This window comes from Glycine max, chromosome 13 (assembly GCF_000004515.6).
Source record: "Glycine max cultivar Williams 82 chromosome 13, Glycine_max_v4.0, whole genome shotgun sequence".
Classification (NCBI taxonomy): Eukaryota; Viridiplantae; Streptophyta; class Magnoliopsida; order Fabales; family Fabaceae; genus Glycine; species Glycine max.
The window spans coordinates 43,060,869-43,080,004 of record NC_038249.2 but is presented as its reverse complement, the minus strand read 5'-3'; the positions used below and the strand labels follow the sequence as shown (position 1 = coordinate 43,080,004).

General features: G+C 32.1%; 4 protein-coding genes across 4 annotated transcripts; 1 reads left to right on the top strand and 3 right to left on the bottom strand.

Annotated features, from left to right (window-relative positions):
- Positions 1–3,010: 3,010 nt before the first annotated feature.
- On the bottom strand, positions 3,011–3,794 carry LOC102662547 (pentatricopeptide repeat-containing protein At2g13600-like). The gene is given in 2 exon segments (XM_014766306.1): positions 3,011–3,674; positions 3,676–3,794. Coding segments are annotated over 2 exon segments (783 nt in total).
- A 2,740-nt stretch (positions 3,795–6,534) lies between these two features.
- Positions 6,535–7,682, top strand: LOC100776582 (endochitinase PR4). The gene is made up of 2 exons (XM_003543530.4): positions 6,535–7,025; positions 7,106–7,682. The coding sequence occupies exons 1-2, from the start codon at positions 6,611–6,613 to the stop codon at positions 7,513–7,515; spliced, it is 825 nt and encodes a 274-aa protein (XP_003543578.1). The 5' UTR covers positions 6,535–6,610; the 3' UTR covers positions 7,516–7,682.
- A 1,748-nt stretch (positions 7,683–9,430) lies between these two features.
- LOC100526974 (uncharacterized) lies at positions 9,431–10,298 on the bottom strand. Its single transcript, NM_001249792.3, has one exon. It carries the CDS (start codon positions 10,080–10,082, stop codon positions 9,597–9,599), a length of 486 nt encoding a protein of 161 aa, NP_001236721.2. The 5' UTR covers positions 10,083–10,298; the 3' UTR covers positions 9,431–9,596.
- Positions 10,299–12,038: 1,740 nt separating this feature from the next.
- Positions 12,039–17,355, bottom strand: LOC100776049 (TBC1 domain family member 22B). The gene is made up of 10 exons (XM_003543529.5): positions 17,020–17,355; positions 16,478–16,628; positions 16,186–16,369; positions 15,275–15,345; positions 14,696–14,833; positions 14,515–14,606; positions 13,495–13,766; positions 13,030–13,115; positions 12,741–12,842; positions 12,039–12,482 (listed from the first exon to the last, which is right to left on the bottom strand). The coding sequence occupies exons 1-10, from the start codon at positions 17,115–17,117 to the stop codon at positions 12,321–12,323; spliced, it is 1,356 nt and encodes a 451-aa protein (XP_003543577.1). The 5' UTR covers positions 17,118–17,355; the 3' UTR covers positions 12,039–12,320.
- Positions 17,356–19,136: the final 1,781 nt, after the last annotated feature.

Below are 19,136 nucleotides of genomic sequence, written 5' to 3'. Positions count from 1 at the left end.
AAGTATCCTGTGATTTGATTTGGTTTAAATTGTCAATAAAATTTAAATTAAATTAAATTAAATTTTTATAATTTGATTTGTTTTGATTTTTGTGGTTTGAAAATTTTGTTAATAAGTATTAAAAAAAATTATTAATTGAATAATTTAAATAATAATCAGTTCAACAATCAAAGGATATAAATAGGCAACAATTAAACAATGTGAAATAAAATAATAATTGTTTTAAAGTTGAATTATATTTAAATAATGATCATTCGACTTAAATAATAAATCATTCAACTTAAAAATAAAAAACAAAACATAATACTTAATACTTGTTTCAAAGTTCCCACTAGTGAACTTAAAAAAAACAATAATAAAATATTATTGATAATACTTGTTTGTAACCATAAAAAATTTAAAAAATAAATATCTAACAACAAAATACTAATTGCAGCAATAATTTGTAGATGTGTTCGCAATGCGATTTAATTTGGTTTGATTTTCGCATGTCAAATTGTGAACCAAATTGAACTGTACTTTTTGGAAAATACAAAAACAAAATCAATAACCATTAATTTTTCTATAGTTTTTCGGTTTTTTGGATTGATTTCTGATTTCACGCTTATTTGATTAGGTTTTGAACATCCCTACTAGTACTAACATAACTCAAGGTCAGTGTAACAATATAAGGTCATGTTGCGTTTAGTGATAATTATTTAACGGGTGTATTCGATGGTTTCCATTGTAGAAAAAATTCCTTTGGGATCATCGACAATCACAAGCAAAATTAGTCTCAGACCTAATAAATTGAACGATATATGTAGTCGCTAACCAGGACAAAAATAACGAGCACTAATGTTTTAAGTTTTTCTATAAAGATTAAAAATAAATTTACTCAAATGTTTTTTTTAATATAAATGCATTATTTTCATTTTATTAATGATTGGTGAAGGTGATTGATTGATTGAAAAATGCATAACTTATATGGGATAATTTTGAAATAAAATTTTTAATACTTTATTAAAATTGAAAGCATTAATCAATGTAAAAAATGAATGCTAAAACATTATTTAACACTAAAATATAAACATCAGGTTTTTTCAACGAAAATTAATCACAAAATTAGATATAATTTAACCCGAAATACAATACAACACTAAAAATAATTAGTGAATTATAATAAAAAAATTGAATCTTAATTTACCGTGTTATAAAAAACTAGTTTCTTCAACTATGTTCCATTTCCATTAGTAAAAATAGTGCATGTTTCTTTTGCAGTGTAAAAAATTTTAGTTTATTAATTAGTTAGAAAAAATTTAGTATGAATTTTAATATAATTATTATAAAAATTAATAATTTATTATATAATGATTTGTTATTAAATAATGGTGTATAAAATTTCTACATGATCAATAAATTGAGAATTATTTATTTCTCAACCGAATTTTGGATCAGTGAAAACTCTTTTTTCTAATAAACAGGAGAGTTAAAAATAAAAGGCTAAAATCACTCTCAAATAATAGGGGTTGTCAAGATAAGATATTTGAAACAATTAAGTATTAACGGCTAGTCTAAAAGTAAAAAAGAAATATATCCAAGGAAACTTCACAATTGTATTGGTGAAATTTACTTTGAGTTTTATTATTGGTTTCGGTGGTTATTTCACTTCTTTCACGCCTCATGTTAGTTTTTTTTTTATGTTAATTAACTTCTTGTCTCCAGTCCAGTGTTTCTCTTTGACATTAATATATAAAGGTTAAGAAATTTAATATTTTACTTTTTAATGACCGTTCTCCTCTTTATTATCTTTACATAAAATCCTTCAATATTAATTATTAATGTCATGCATATAATTATCAACCGAGTGCATAAGTGGTTTCAACTTTTTTTTATTACGTAAATCAACTTATTTTATTTCATTCAGAATAATAAAAGAGATACGACTTAGAATATACTCAAACACTTAACTACTAGCTTATAATCTTAACGTTATTGTTAGACTATGAACAACAAGATTTTCTCATTTATTAATAATAATAAAAAAGATTTGCTCATGTTAAACAAATATCACGAAAATTGTGTCTATGTTTATACAACATCCTTAAATTTTTTTTTATTTGAAAGATTACGCTTATTTACAATTTGAAATAAAAAAAAATAGTTTTAAATGCGGTCATTTGTTGATGCCATTTTTAATGAATAATAACACTGTAAACGTAATCATAAAAAAACTAAATCATGTGATTATTAAATTTAAAATGAGTTTTTATTTTATTTTATTCATATATAAATAATTAAATATATTTGAATTGATATTTTCATATTAAAATGATTTGACCAAATTTTTATAAAAATTTTGGTCAGATACATCAATTGAAACTATTAATTAAATTATATGTGCAACATAGGGTCACCTAATTAGTTAGTTAGAAGGCAGAGTTTGTCAACAAAATATGCCAGACCCATTTTTCGGCACCATATATTTTGGTGACTCGAGAAAAGGAAATGCACTTCAGAGAGGCCCAGTTATTGAATAGTCATAATCTTCCATTACGTCGTTGAAGTCCAATCTAATTACAAATATCTAGCATGGTTACAAGAATACTATTGAGTAGCTGTATAAGAATTATAATATTAATAAGTGTTGACATTAGAATGAAGTAAGAAATCCAGTTGTCAAAATCAACATAGAGATTCTAATTGATGAAGGTAAAGGATGATATGTTAATTTTCACAATAATTGAGTTGAATCTTGTTGTCGATTTGATGACTTTGTTGGTAGACGATCTATGAGGGCTGAATAAGTAACAGGTGAATAATGTAACTGGTGAACATCCTTGTGTATTAAAATAAGGATCACAATCTATCTCAAAGTTTTTACCGTTTTTAAATAATTCCTATTTTGATTATCATTAATTCATTATACGTTGATATGATGGAGTCGAAAATGAAATCCAGTAGCACGTTTCCACAATATTTGGGTTCCTTATATAAAATGGATTATGCACTCCAAGAGAAACAAATAGATCTATGCTAGAATATTGCTATCCTCTACTACATAAGATGACGCTTCTATGATTCCCAAGTAAATATATTCTAACTCTCTGTAGATTTCATTTGATTGTTGATGAGTTACATCATCAACTGCAAATACATGAATCTGCTTATCCACCTCTACCCAACTCCAACCTGCAGGTTTTCTTATTCTCCTTTGTTGCATAAGCCTTCTGACTTCAGCAACTTCATTCCATAAACCTTTTCTTGCATAGATATGTGCTAGTGTCAAATGTGGTGCTGCGTTACCTGGTTTCATCTTAATAAGTTGATCAGCAGCCTCCCTCCCAAGTTCTACATCTCCATAAATCTTACAAGAACTAAAGAAAGAACTCCAGATTACATAATTTGGATCATAAGGCATTTCTTCCATCAAATCCCTAGCCTTACTTAAATTTCCGTTTCCAGCATAAAGATCAAGCAAGCAAGCATATTGATCTATATCAGGAGACAAGCCATAATTTGTTGTCATTTTGTTGATGTACTCCACCCCTTTGTCAAGAAATCCTGCATGATTACAAGCTGTTAAGACAGCAGTAAAGCAGATATGATCAGGAATTAACTCTAGCCTGGTCAATAGACAATCAAAAAATTTCACAGCCTCTGAACCTCACCCACATTGAGCATAACCCATGATACAACACATTATTCTTCTTAGAAGTCTGATCTAACACACATTGAGCCTCGTCACTATTGCCACCCTTGGAATACATATCATTCAAAGCACTGGCCACAAACACATTCCCTTCTGAACCCATTTTAATAACAAGAGAGTGCACTTGTCTTCCTTGAAAGAGCACTGCAAGGCTGTTGCAAGCATTTAAAATGGTACATAAAGTATGATCGGTAGGATTCAAATTTTTTCCCCTCATTTCTACAAATAGTTTCAATGTATCTTCACTGTACAGATTTTTAGAATATCCAGAGATCATAGAATTGTATACAACAATATCCTTCTCATTAGTTTCATCAAATAATAATGCAGCGTCATCAATTTGTCCCGAATTTGCATAACAATCAATTAATGAGCTGACTACAAAATTGTTAGTATCATATCCCCGTTTGATGACAGAAGCATGAAGAGTTGAACAATGTTCAAGGGCACCATTTTGCCCCACACAGACACTACACTAGCAAAAGTAAAACAATTGGGATTAACTTGGGTGCATAACATCTCTTTGAACAACAAGAAGGCATCTCTTCCTTGTCCATTGATTGAGAATCCAGTAATAAGTGAAGTCCATGAAAACTGATCATGTATTTTCATGCTACTAAAATACCTTCCTTGCATCGACAATAGCAAAACATTTCGCATAGAAATCAACAAGTGCACTGCTAAGGAACAAATTATCTTCATGTCCAGATCGAATCATGTAAGCATGGATCTGTATACCCAAATGCCAATTCAGAGATTTTGCACAAGAACTAAGTGCAGTGCAAAGGACATATTTTATTGGCTTCGCTATGGATCCATTCATTCCGCTTAATGACTCTAGGACTCCATAGGTACTTACACTTTTAGAATGGCTTCTAAAGTAATAGTTTTTACATGGTCTGCCAAAGAAATTCTGCATGAAACCATAAGCAAAAATAACTTAGAAAACGCACCATATTACATGACTCGTGTAAACCCCAGTCTTGTGCTGAATGTTAATAAACAAATGTTTTGCAGGCTAACAGCCTTGCAAAATAATATCAGGCTCTAGATAACCAGCAACCAATCAGCTTGACGTCTGCAAAATTATTTGCAATCCTCCATGTTTTCGAGTTGGCTTGGTCCAATGGTTTTCACTCTCTTATTTGAATTGGACTCAAAATTCGCTATTCATCTTATTAATGGTGGAACAGTTTCGATCTTCTCATCCTTATGCACCTATTATTGCTTAAATTCGCTAACTTGTGGCAAGAGCTTGGAACGTATCTTTCATCCATCCATGCTTACACTGGTTAGCAAGATTTGGTGTAGAGAGTCTTCCTCACCTTATTTTGTTTGGACAATTTGCTCATCTCATCTTTGGATATTATTGTTAGTTGCAGATGCTTCTGACACTGTTGGTTTCTTTGTTTTTCCTAGTTTGCTCCATTTATGTTAACTACTTTCCAACTAATAAAAAAATAGAAACCAAACATACTCTAAATACAATCAATTTTCAAATTTTATTTTACCCTAAACCTTAACCGAACTAACTGATGAGCATCCCAGTAATTCTTTCTCAGTTTCTCTATGTCATCATTGTTACTTTGTCGGATTGCTTTGAAACTATCATTTCATCCACATTTGTTACTTTCGTTTATCATGATCAGATTTTTATTTTTTGTTTTATTTTATGATCAGAATGATGTCAGAGCGAAACAGAAAGTTTTATAACATTAAAATCCTTATACCTTTTCGAAATTTCAGGATAATAAATAAATAAATAATATAAATAATTTCACTTAAAGATTAGGAAAAATGTATTCATATTTTTTTAATCATGGTATTATTACAAAATTATTATAGTCAAATTAATGATATTTTTGTTGTTGAAAACCTTAAGTATGCATAAAATAAGTATTTTTTTTTTAAATACGATTTATTTCATACCTTAAGGTTAACCAGAATTTGAATTTTGGACTATTTGATTAAAATTAAAAGATATAAGTCTTTATCACTTATATCAATCATGATTGTATAATATGCTATTAAGATTGTTCAATGCTTTCATTAGTGGCGGATCTATGTTGGCTTCAGGGATGCACTTGCACCACTCATTTTTTAAAATTCACTAAATTTGTAAATAAAATTTTAAATTTTTATATTTTATTTTATCTATATTTATATAATTGAACCCACTAATTTTATTTTTTATAATTTGTCCCTATCGACTTAGGGTCTTGAATCCGCCCCTACTTTCATATATGCACTCTCATAATTTACAAACCAATTTATTATTATATTATAAAAATTAGATTAGAAATTTTAAATTGGATTATATATATTTTGAGTTTTGATATGGTATTTAATGTTTTTTAAGTTACACTCCTTTAATAATTATAATTATGTATTAATAGATAGACTTTTTTTAATGAATAACATTTTATAGAGCATAATAATATTATATTTATACTAACATTTTTATTATGAAATATGTACCTTAATTTTATAATATCATTATAACAAAATGAATTGATCCATCTCAATTGATCTTTCTTGCAATAGCCCCTAACGTGGAGGAAGGCTGACTTATTTGGCATAGAGGACAAAATCATTCAGCATATACATTATGGACACAACCACCGTATTTAACAGGGCAACGACCAAGACTTAATCCATAAACCATACGTATGGATACGTACAGGTTGTACTACATTTGACATATCAAAGTCCACCCACAAATCAACGCACTAACTTTCAAGGAATTGATTAGAAATTTGGTATTGAAACATTCAAACTCAGATTTTAACCACATAAAATTTCTTCGCATACTTAGCATAGGCGGCGAAACATCTACGTAAGGTAGCAACATCAGTATAAATACACATCCCCTAACTCCGAATTCCTCATCAATCAAATACTAATAGTTTCTCCCGCAAAATGATAGGAAAGAAATTCTTATGCGTTGTTGTAGCGGTGGCCTTTGTTATGATAACAAAGGTGCCCCAAAATGTGAGTGCTCAAAACTGTGGTTGTGCTGAAGGGTTATGTTGCAGCCAACATGGGTATTGTGGTAACGGTGAGGAGTACTGCGGCACAGGGTGCAAGCAGGGTCCTTGTTATTCGAGCACACCAAGTACTAACAATGTTAATGTGGCTGACATTGTCACACCACAATTCTTCAGTGGCATAATTGATCAGGCTGACTCTGGCTGTGCTGGCAAGAACTTTTACTCACGAGATGCTTTTCTTAATGCTCTCAATTCCTATAATGACTTTGGTAGACTTGGTTCCCAGGATGACTCCAAGCGCGAGATTGCAGCTGCTTTTGCCCATTTCACACATGAAACTGGACGTAAGAATTACCACCTTTCTTAATTCTTATATAAACTTTACTTAACTGCTAATTGAAATGATTGGTGACATGGGGTGCAGATTTTTGCCACATTGAAGAGATTAATGGTGCATCGCAGGACTACTGCGACGAGAATACGATTTCACAGTATCCGTGCCTTTCTAACAGAGGCTACTATGGGCGTGGTCCGATTCAACTAACATGGAACTTCAACTATGGACCTGCTGGACAGAGCAACGATTTTGATGGATTGAACGCTCCTGAAACAGTGGGCAATGATCCTGTGATTTCTTTCAAGACAGCACTGTGGTACTGGATGCAACACGTGCGCCCTGTCATCAACCAAGGCTTTGGTGCAACCATCAGAGCCATTAACGGTCAACTTGAATGTGATGGTGCCAACCCTTCCACAGTTCAGGCTCGCGTTAATTACTACACTGACTACTGTAGACAATTCGGTGTTGCCACCGGTGATAATCTTACTTGCTAAGGTAGCAAGCCACGCTACCTATACACATATTATATAGAATAAATTATGTATCTTCTTATACCACTCATTTTTTCTTTTCAATAAAGAATTGAAGGCTTGTTCCCTCGCTCAATTCACTTTTAGGAGGAGTTTTAAACGTATATATCTTCATTCACACTTGTATGAGAGAGATTAATTCTTCTAGATTTCTTTATGTCCATGAATTTGAAACTCAAATATAATAAGATTACGTGTTTAATATATTTAAATCTCTTTCGTTCAAATCAAAATATGGCCGCCAAAGTCCAACTTCTTAATAAATATGGAAAAATATTAGTAATGTACTAAAATCAAAAAGTGTTAATTATCAAAATTAAAAATATTTTCGAGTCAAATTTGTAAGATATTATGAGTTCATTTTAATTATGTATCGCTTATTATTTTTTCAAATTTAAAATTACTTAACATTTGAATTTGAATCTCACACCCGTACTTTGGAAGTCATAACATATCTATTTCGTCTTGATAATTCTATTATAAAAACATTTTCTTATCATTTTATTACATAAGTGTTGTAGGATTATTGGGGCTAGGGTAAGAAATTGGGTTAAAAAAAAAATCAAATTTCTCTCATAATTATTTTCTAAAACATGTGTCTTCCCATTTATCTCGTCCTAGACCACTGATGCGTAGCCTTTCATACCATGTCTTGCGCATTGTTTCATGCAGTTTTGCATGCATTTTATGTTAATTAGGATTAGTTCTACTCTTAGTTTTCACAATTTTGTTCCTTAAGAGACTTTTTGGCGTTCTTTGTGTGTTTCTGGATTTTAGCAAGGTTTGTCATGAGATGATTCGGCCTTGGAAGTTACAGACTGAAGACTCGGGGTGATTTGGAAGTTGGAAACAGGTGAAGGACAATTAGAAGCTTGGATTGCATCAAGGAAAGGATACAAGCTTGAAAACTTGAAGAAAGTTAGAGAAAATGACAACCAGATGTGTCACACCCTGAGGTGTGACAATTCACATGGGTGTAACAAGCACCAAAAAACCTAAATTGACAAACAAAATGCACCATGGCTAAGGTGTGTGAATTTCCACCACCGGGAAACGCATTAGACGACAACATGCGTATGTATAATGTTTTTAGGATATCTTAAATTGTAGAAATCGAAACGACACGAGACAAATGTCTAATTTCAAGAATAAATTGTCCACAACTTTCGTGAAGATGAGTTAAGAATTTCATGTCCTAACAGTGATTTTGGTCACACAAGTTACGCACATTGTAATACCCTGTTTCATGTTTTTGTGTGTTTTAACTATAATGAGCTTGGACTCCTTTTAAGCCCTTAGGTTTAAATAAACCTTTTAGATATAAGAGATTAATTTATATATTGTAATTTGATATACATTTAGTAAATGTATCTTCCGATCGTTATTGGACTGAGCAACCGTCTTGGCCCATGTTATCGAAATCCAACTGAATAGTCCGATAAGCCCCTAGTGGAAAACATATTTAGGTATTCTAATTACATCATCAATGATCTTCCGAAGATAACATGAAACGATTAAATCACATCTTATTTGGAGATAAATAAAAGATTAACTTGATGGTTGCCAATAAGATTTAAGGAAAAAAGAGGGTGTGGATTGGAATATCTACCACCAACATTTATAATAAAACTAACAAACTACCCAATAAGAAAAAAATATTAATATCTTGCCGATAAGGAAATACGATTAGATTGTATATCAAACTTAGAAGATTAGTATAAAGTCTAAGCTTGACGTAAAGGAGAAGGCAGAACACACTTGAATTGAATGCTTCTAGAAAAGACCTACACCAGATTAGTGAATACCAGTATTGCACTAACAAATATCAAATTACATAATAAAAATTTTATAAAAAAAAAATTAAATACTGGCAGTATAATTTTTTGTCGATTAGTGATTAATAAAAAATATATAATAAATATAATTTTTAAGATAATAATTACAAAAATTAATATACTTACTTACAAAGGATTGTAATTACTCTATGTAATCAAATAACAGTATCATTGCCGAAGCATAAAAAAGCGGAAAATTAGAAATACAATTTATGTGGATAAGCCATCTAAAATGGAGAGCGCAACAGCGAGGGAGTAGGCTCCAATGAAGGTGCCAACCATTCGGAGAGGAGGCCGAGTGAGGGCGCTGACTCCGACGATCCCGGCGATGCCGACGGGAACGCGCACCTTAAGCGATTTGGCGGCGGCGGACACGACGGCGTCGGTGTAGAGGTGGTGGGCCCAGTTTTTGAAGAGGGGAAGTGGAAGTGTGTCATCGGAATTGGGAGGGAGGCGGCGGAGGGCTGCGTCGATTTGGGTCCGATCGGGAGGTGTGGGGAGCCAATTTCGAATGAGAGGGTGTGTGGTGTTGGCGTGGATGTAATCGGAGGCGGTTTTGAGTTGGTAAGGGAACACTCCTTCGAAGGCGTGCTGTGTGAGAGCGAGGCAGTGGGAGAAGGCTGAGTCGCATGCTGAGTCAAAATCGCCCGAGTTCGACAGACTCTTCTCCACTCTCTTTGACGCCGATAACCCCATCTTACTCTCCGTCTCCTTCACCTTATAGAAGTGGGTTTTCTAGTATTTTATTTGGGCTTCAACACCCCTCTTTTTATCTTAAAAACTATTATTGAAAAATCACAATTAGGTTTGCTACGCGCATCAGCATAACTGGTGGTACACTAAGCCAAATCGTGAAATTCTATTTTGTCATTTCGTAAAGTTGATAGGATTGACGAAATTTTTACAATTTATATATAAGCAAATTAATTATTAAATTAAAATTAATTATCATAAAATTTATTATTTAAATTTACATGTGTATTACATATAAATATGTATTAGAAATTTTATAGCGTCGTAATTATAATGTAAAAGTCATAAGTTCGATTCCTGATTGGACCATTAATCTATAAGCTCAATACGGATTGTCAATCTATAAATCTCAAATAAATTGATCAATTCGTTTATGGAAGTGAAAAAATAAAATTTTACTATTTTGTTTTGTGTATTAACAATTGTGCTGGATACACATAGCAACAGCCAAGTCTTGTTCTTATGACTCGACCCATTTAATGTTGGGACTGACCCATCTCATTGACTTAGTCCTCTTTGTTCCTTCATGATCACTTGAGTTCTTGTGATAAATCAAATTGGCTTCTCTATTATCCTTTTTTCAATTGACCATGTTGTGTTAATATTTAATTTTATAATTTAATTTTAAAACTATGATTTTCAAGGAATGAACAAAGGAACAACAGAGAGATTAGGTCCAAGATAAACATACTGATAACATAGTTGCCCTTGTATGGGCAGTGCAAAAACAAATGGGAAGCATTTTCTGAACTCAATCTACACACAACACAAAAATACGGAGATAAAACAGTTAGTGGTTTTCTAATTTGGAGTTTGTCATTGGTATTAGTCCAAATTGATTTACCTTAGAGGGACCAATTGATTTCCAAATTGGCGTCTTGAATACGAAGCCAGTAAACTAATCTCTCCTCCGTTGTGTGTAGAGTAATCGAATATGATATTAAGAGTGAGCGAGTCCGTAGCGCTATGGGGGGGAATGGTACTTTAACCTCAAACTCAAATTTCAACATTAAGAACAGAAGAAACAAGAAAACCGACATGGAGGAGGAGCTGTTTTCTGAATACGAGGATGTGCAGTGAGATGTTTGGATGACGGAGAAGGCTATGCAGATGTACGCTTTCATGGCCTTCTTCTTGTTCCCCCGATAAGTTCACTTTCACCATATTGATCCCAAATCTTGAAAAAAACGGACAACATCAAACAAGACTGTCTTCACTATGTCCACTCCAACAAAAACAAGTAAGCTTGCTGCTACCTACCTTGTTCTGCTTCATTCGACTCAATATGTTTCCTTTCTTGTATAAATAATAATAATCCATGTGTCTTTACTCTTCAGCCCAAAAAGAGACATGTGGATTTCGTATAAAATTTTCCGGCAGCGGTTCACGGTCTTGTTTGTGGTGGCTGTTGCAGCAGCAGCAAAACAGTCTTTTTTTGTTGGTGGTGCTTGTGCTAGTGTCACAATATATCTGATTTTGATTTCAATATAGTAGTGCTGCCTCTTGTGTTGGCTTCTTGTCATGTACTAAACATTTTTATTCTTAACATTAATATTAGACAAATTTGAACAATGCTTACGCTGTTGAAATGACAATACTGACTGCGCTGAGTTCCTCCTAGACATTGCACATCTCATATTACATCGCCACAAACCGACTTGCAGCCCCATCTTCAGGGAGAATTAACAGTAGAATTTACTCCCGTTGACACTTACAAGTTAGCGAAAATGTCCAACGAAAATAGTTTTAATTCCCGACAATTACTCTTTTTTTTTTTCTTTTTTTCCCTGTCAAAGCTTACAAAAAACACTTCCCCTTTTTAGAATCGAATCAGATTTCTGGGTGGGTTCCCTTTTCTAACTTGATATAAAACCATTCCAATGCTCCAAATCATTAATATTATTGAATTTGAAACCTATGAATTCAACCAAGAAATGGAAAGTAACTATCATCGCTTGCTGACATTACTAGAATAATATGTATATAAAAAAATAATACAAAACTCTCTCTCTCTCTCTCTTTCTCTCCTGTTTATTTTTGTCTCTCCTTTACAAGATATTACAAGGCAAAATTCATGTAAAAATTGGTTAAAAAAATTGGTTCATGTCACACTAGAGGGGAAAAAAGTCGGATGGGAAGTGAGGAAAACCCCCAGAAAATCGCAATTGCTTGCTTGCTTTCTCAGTTAGCTAAATGACTCGGAGAGTTGTTGAACATGCTGTGCCACATAAATGCACGAGAAAGTACCATCTCGAGCTCCTGGTCAGTCCAGTTCTTAGTTGGAAGGTGTTGAAGGAACATTACCAACTCTTGGAAATCAAGCTTCTGGAGATTGTCAGACCACTGATAAAAACAATTATAAAGATTAGAGAATATTCATCCTAGGTGGAAATAGAAGCATTCACAAAGTGGTGCAGAAGTGTTTACTGGCAAAAAAATTGCAAACCATAAAGACCATTATCTACTGTAATGTACCATAGAGAGGAAATAGAAACATTGACAAATGGACCAACAAATACTACCCCTCTGTATATTAGCTACAGGATGAAATTCGATTCAAATAACTTATATTGGTGAAAAGACCAACGTAAGCTGGCTCACCGTTAGAAGAAAACTGGCAGATATATACACAAGGAAGTCTGGTAAGGCATCTCCTTCAGCTAGATATGTGTCCCAAAGACGAGTGACAAGATGGAAGGGTATCTGATTACATAAAGCAGAAATCAGAGTTAACAAAAGCATAAAATTGGGCCAAATTTTTTGTACTCCATAATTCCCTCAAACCAAATTAACAACTCCTTCGGGCTTGATATGCAGTCAATTTACGAGTTATACATGCAGCTCTGGGGAAGACTATTGCACTTTTGAGACAAAAAAATTATGAGCAAACCTCGCGGATTAGAAGACAGTTGAACCAGCGGAAAGCAAATTGAAGAAATTCCAATCCTTGCTCCTCCATATGGTTTGAAACAGGATCTGGGGGAACTCAAAATTTCAGTATCAGATTCAATTAGGAGACATACAAATAATATTATATCCCTACATTTCAAAATATCAGTTGTTTTTTATAAGATATTTTGTTTCATTTCATTTGTCACTTCAGAAAACCAAGAAGTCATTAATATTTTCAATTTTATCCTAATCTCTCACTAGCCCCATTCTCCACAAAGTGAAATAACAGAGAGCATTAATAGAGAGTGAGAGAATAATTTAGCCAAATGTTTTTATATTTTCCTAAAACTGAGGTTCGGTAAAATTAATGCATATCCAAATCCATATTCAAAAGTGGGGTCTTTAAATTCATGCAATTATAGATATACTTGAAGAAAAACAACAGGCCTGAGAAAAAAGTTACCGTCAATCCTCCTGACCAATTCCTTCAACTTAAAAACAAGCCTTTGAATTCCTGGTTGAGCAAATGTATAATGGTCTTGCATACTGTCAAGCAACTTTGACAAGCACCAATAGCAGTCAGCCTCTACATTAGAGATTTCATCTGAAGATAAATCAGACATTGACCAATTATCTATGCCCCCTTCCAAGTATTCTGATAGGAAAACAACTAAAAATGGCGTAACAAGATCATTTATCCCCTGAACATATCCACTTGCAGGATGTCGAATTGCCCTAGCAAAAATCAGGAAACTATATAAGTAAAATATCTATTAACAATAACATGCAATTAGTGAGCAAAAATTAGTTAAACAAGAAGGATAATGCAGAAGAATAGAGTTCCAGAGTATTTATCGCAGGTAAAGACTACAACCAATCCAATTGATAGCAGATTGATGCACTTAAAATGGGAAAGCTAGATCACAAAGGTTCACTCTGGTTCCATAATTTTTTTTCCTATTTCTTTTCTCGAGCTATTGCTCTAAACTACAGTTAAGAAGAAACAGAAGTATACAATATCATAGCAACTATTCTCAGCATCTTCTGAAAGTGAAATAATTATGCATCATAACCATCTTTCTGGTTACCAATGCTGAAACCATTTCTAGAAGAGAATCTCCTCCCAGTCTCCATCAAGATTATCATTTAGTAAGATAAATGGAAACAAATCTACGATCAGTCTAAAAATAAATGAAATTAATCCATGATGTATACCACTACCACCAGTTTATTGGAGCTGCTTAACTATGAAGGATAACAAAAAATGATACATGGCATATGCTAACCTATGCAATAATTTCATCAGCTAATTTAAAGTAGCTTTTAAGCTTGAAAAAAGCCAAATCAAATGCTACCTAAATATAGTGTAACTTTCTTAGCCAAGCTAAGAGCCTTATTTCACCTCAGGAAAATATTCACAACAAAGAACACTAGCTCAAAATAAAACCAGTCCCAAAAAAACGAGATGTCAGTAATATCTAACCATGTGTACAGAATACGCTCCAATGATTTCTGAACTTGCTGTTGTTGAAAGAATGAAACTTCAGGCACAGTTCTTGGACAATCAACAGCAATCTAACAATCATAAAATTGCAAGTAGTAAAAATGAAGAGCCTTATTTTCCAAACCTATCCAGTTAGAAATATGTTATAGTTTGAGAATACCTGGCGAAGCATATTGATCTCATCATCTGAGCGTTCTGTATCAGGAATATCATAATACTGAGAAACACAGTCAAGATACTCAAGGCGCTTCCTTTTCAAAACTCCCTCCCTTCTATCTGAATTAGGTGGTGCATATCCCTGTTGCCAGTTCATTAAATTTTTAATAAGAAAAGAAAGTATCCATAGAAAACATGTGATTAACCTATTTATTACTTTAAAAAAAAGATTATCTATAGGGTAAATACTCATTTTTCTTATAAAATATCTCCTGTGTAGTCTTGTTTAAAATTTACATAAGCAGCATCAAGATCCCTATGAAAGAATATTTCTGCAGCCCATCCTCAACAATATTTTCTAAAATAATTCAGATACGACTAAAATAAATTACTGAAGATCAAAGAGTTGATTGTTGTAATGCTTCTTATGATTGATAACTGTCATGAAATATGAAAGAATACACATCCTAATAAATTGTAAGCTAAACTCAAAAGTTGATTGTTGTAATGCTTCTTATGATTGATAACTGTCATGAAAGGACGTGCTAGAGTAAGAGAAATTACTGAAGATCAAAGAGCTTACCAAGAGAAGTCTCCACACTGTAGGACGCATATAATCTGGAACACCCCTCCAAGAAAATTCACGCAATTTCTCTACAGGATAGATAAGGAAGAAATATAAGGTGTGCATCATCAATTCACTGCTGAAAATGGAAAACTAATTGGATACTGTTGATGCACAATGCTGCTTTGGTGGTTAAATGGCTGTAGCAGTTTCCCCTTGAGGCTTCTACTCTGTGGCATAAAGTTAATAAAAGCAAGTATGGTTTGCACTCAAATAGGTGGGATGCCAATTCTGCTGTTAAAGCTTCTCATGCTAGACCTTGGGAATTCATCTCTCAAGGTTATATCTCTTTTAGATCTCTTCTTTCGAGTTTGAAATTTGCAGAATGCTCCTATATCCCAGTTTTTTTTCTTCATCTGAAACTAATTGTGTCCTGGAATTTACGATTTTTTTAGAAATATGAATGACAGGGAAATCTCTGAACTACAAAAAACCTTTGGGTTTTATTGAACTTTGTCAATATCACTCCTAATCAAGACTGGAGGAGTTGATATCTTGATTATTGAGGATTCTTTTCTTCCAAATCTTATTTCCAATTTCTCACTTCATCCCCCTATTAGATAATCTTTTCTGTTGGATAAGCCAATTTGGAAATCAATTGGTCCCTCTAAGGTAAATCTTTTATTTTCTGTTCTTAACTGGACTAATACCAATGACAAGCTCCAAATTAGAAGACCACTAACTGCTTTATCTCCATATTTTTGTGTTGTGTGTAGATTGAGTTCAGAAAATGCTTCCCATTTGTTTTTGCACTGCCCATACAAGGGCAAATATGGCACTTCAATAACTGAAGTGGCCATAAAGGAGCAACGAGGAATAAGTCAATAAGTGATATAGAAACCAAAATTGAAATACAGAAGTTAAAATACCTAATTTAACCATTGTCTCTGAAAGCACCTTAGTGAACTTCATAACTCTTGCAGAATCTGTAGCTCTTGCACCCATGGAAGATTTCCGGAGTTCTTCAGATGAGCTCTCTACATTGGATGCTGATATTTTCAACTTATTCTCATTGGGAATACCAAATGGTTTACTTGTACTGTGAACTTCCTCCTGTGTTAAGAATAGAGGTTTCACTTGATGAAGTGCTACCCATCATCAATCTTATAGATATATGTGCGATTATAGTATACAACTATGAAACACGAATACTAAAATCACCTCTACTGTCTCAGATGTCTGGTCACTTGTGCCAGTTTCACTGTATGAGGAGCTCCTTATATAAGTTGGTGAGGATAAGCTTGTGTAATCTGGAGATTCAACCCTCTGGCTTAATAATATTTTACCAGGAATGTTACGACCCTTGAGTAACCTTCACAAAGGAAAAATATAAAACTATAAATTCTCATAAATTGTACAAGGCATATATGCTTCCATGAAAAGCATGCCAAAGCCATAATAATCCGTAACACTACGAAAAGAATGTTCCCAATTTGACTGAAAAGAACACAGTCACATCAACATTGGATTCTAGACACACGCAAACCATTTCCAACCATGTCTTGGAATTTCACCCATAAAAAATTCGTGATATTAATGCCAAAAAATGCAAAAAAAAATTAATGGGTTTTCTAAATCCGATGGATGAAAACATTAGGAAGTGAAGATCAGCGAATCAGGCATTGAAATTCTCGAGATCATGAGTTTTTCAGAAAATAAAAAGTAACTAAGTGGAGAGAAGAGAGGAGGATAGAAAGAAATACCCTTGAACATTTCTGAGGGTCTGGTTGAATCGGGAATCTAGGATTCCAACGGTAGTGTCTTTGTTGTGTTCGGCGTTGTTGTTGTGGTCGTTCTTCATGGCTGATCTCTTCGAACCGAATCCGTGTTGTTTGACTTGTTAGTTATTACTGACACTTGGTTTTCTTCGAGAGCTAGTGAGTGACTACTGAATCTGTGGGTGCAACCAACATCACCATGGTTGATGAATGCTCCCCAAAATTCTCTTTTTCTTTTCTTTTTGTACTAATCCATAAGCATGCTTTATTACTCGTTTTTTCATCCTACTGCTGCTTTGTTTTTTCATACATACATTATTGTTTTTTTGTTAATCAGTAACAATTTTTATACACGTGGGTGCGTCACAGATAGAGATGCACAAAACTTGAATCCAACAATTTTGTTAATTTGATTCTTTGAATGATCGAATTAAAATGAGTAGTAGTAGCAGTATAATTTTATTACACTCTTTCTAACACATATTATATTATTAACTAAACTTTATAAAAAATTGAAATAAAAAAATCATCAAATACAAAATAGACCCAAAAAAATATATATTCTTAATAAATTTTAATCAATAGATAATATGCTATTAATATTTCTGTTGTATGTTATAAATTATATGAATTTTTGTAGGTTTTATTTATTTCATAAAAGAATTTAACATTGAATTAGTATAATATAACATGGCTTAGATGACCTTTGGTCCCAATAAAATAGGGAAATTTTTAATGTGGTTCTTTAAATATTTTTATTTTTATTTTAGTTCTTTAATTATTTTTTATGTTTTAGTTTCTACTCTCAAGTAATTATCAAAGAGTCTATCATTTTTTTAAACTGTGTTTTTAATCTAACACTTGTGTTCAAAAAAATACTTACATATTATATTTATCTCATCTTAAAGAAATAGATTAAGACTCAAATTTATAATTTATTATATATAAAATTGTATCTTGTTTCACTCCACCAAATAGATTTTGTTGAAATATAATAAAGCATGATAGCAAGAACTTATCCCACTCTTTAAATTTTTAACAATAAAATTTCTTGTTGCCTCAAATGTCTTACAAATATTTTCAAGTCACTCTCCTCTTAAATACGAGCAATTTATATTTTAAATTTATTTATTTAAATTAGTGGCACTTGTTTCACTTGCTTTTTTAACATTTCTATTAAATATCTTTCTTTCACATTTTAAATGTTTTTATCTAAAATAAAAATTACTTATACATAATACTGCATAATACTGCAGACAAGATACTTATTAATCAAATCTTGTTGAAAATTAAAGTACACGTAAGTACATTTTTCTATTAAACATAAATATACTCTCTGGCACTTTTTCTAACACATTTTTTTATTAATTAAAATGTATTAAAAATAAAAAAAAATGAATAAGATTCATTAATACTCATTAATATAAAATAAAGTCTACACATTTTTTTAACTTTAATAAATTTCTGCAAATAAAAAAAGTATGTATTATTATTTTTATATAATTTCTAATAAATTTTAATTAAATAAAAAAAATATGCATTAGAAAGTAGGTTAAATATATTAACTTTATTTTTTTTCCAAGACCCAAATTATAAATGGTGTTCATTTCTTATTATAAGACACAATTCATAATATCTCTTGTATTAGTTATTTTTAGATTAAAATATCTCTAATTAAAAAAAGATAAATCATACTAACAAACATTTAGAAGAGGATAAAAAAATATTAATGACAATGATAATTTTTAATATATATATATATATATATAAATTTAAGATAAATTAATCACTTTCTTTAAACATGATAATTTAATTAATTGAATCTTATAAATTGGGACCTAGTAATGTCGTAAGCATTTCCCGACCTATAAAGTGCCCAAAGTGGCTTTTCGCTTTTGGAGGATAGAGCCTATGGGTATCAGTATGGGCTAGCGCTATGAAAGAATTCAATTTCAACAATAATAAAATAATGGATTAAATTCAACAAAAAATTATTTAAAAAATCAAAATTATGCATTATCTATGATATTGGAATTAAACTGCAATTAAACCTAAAACTTAACGCAGAATTCATACTATAATCATACCGATGTTTGGCAGAA

Coding starts and splice junctions, on each gene's coding strand:
- LOC100526974 (NM_001249792.3), bottom strand. CDS start 10,082: ATGGGGTTATCGGCGTCAAAGAGAGTGGAGAAGAGTCTGTCGAACTCG.
- LOC100776582 (XM_003543530.4), top strand. CDS start 6,611: ATGATAGGAAAGAAATTCTTATGCGTTGTTGTAGCGGTGGCCTTTGTT. Junction 7,026..7,105: donor TTTCACACATGAAACTGGAC/GTAAGAATTACC, acceptor CATGGGGTGCAG/ATTTTTGCCACATTGAAGAG.
- LOC100776049 (XM_003543529.5), bottom strand. CDS start 17,117: ATGAAGAACGACCACAACAACAACGCCGAACACAACAAAGACACTACC. Junction 16,370..16,477: donor AGACATCTGAGACAGTAGAG/GTGATTTTAGTA, acceptor TTCTTAACACAG/GAGGAAGTTCACAGTACAAG. Junction 13,767..14,514: donor GAGCGTATTCTGTACACATG/GTTAGATATTAC, acceptor GATTTTTGCTAG/GGCAATTCGACATCCTGCAA.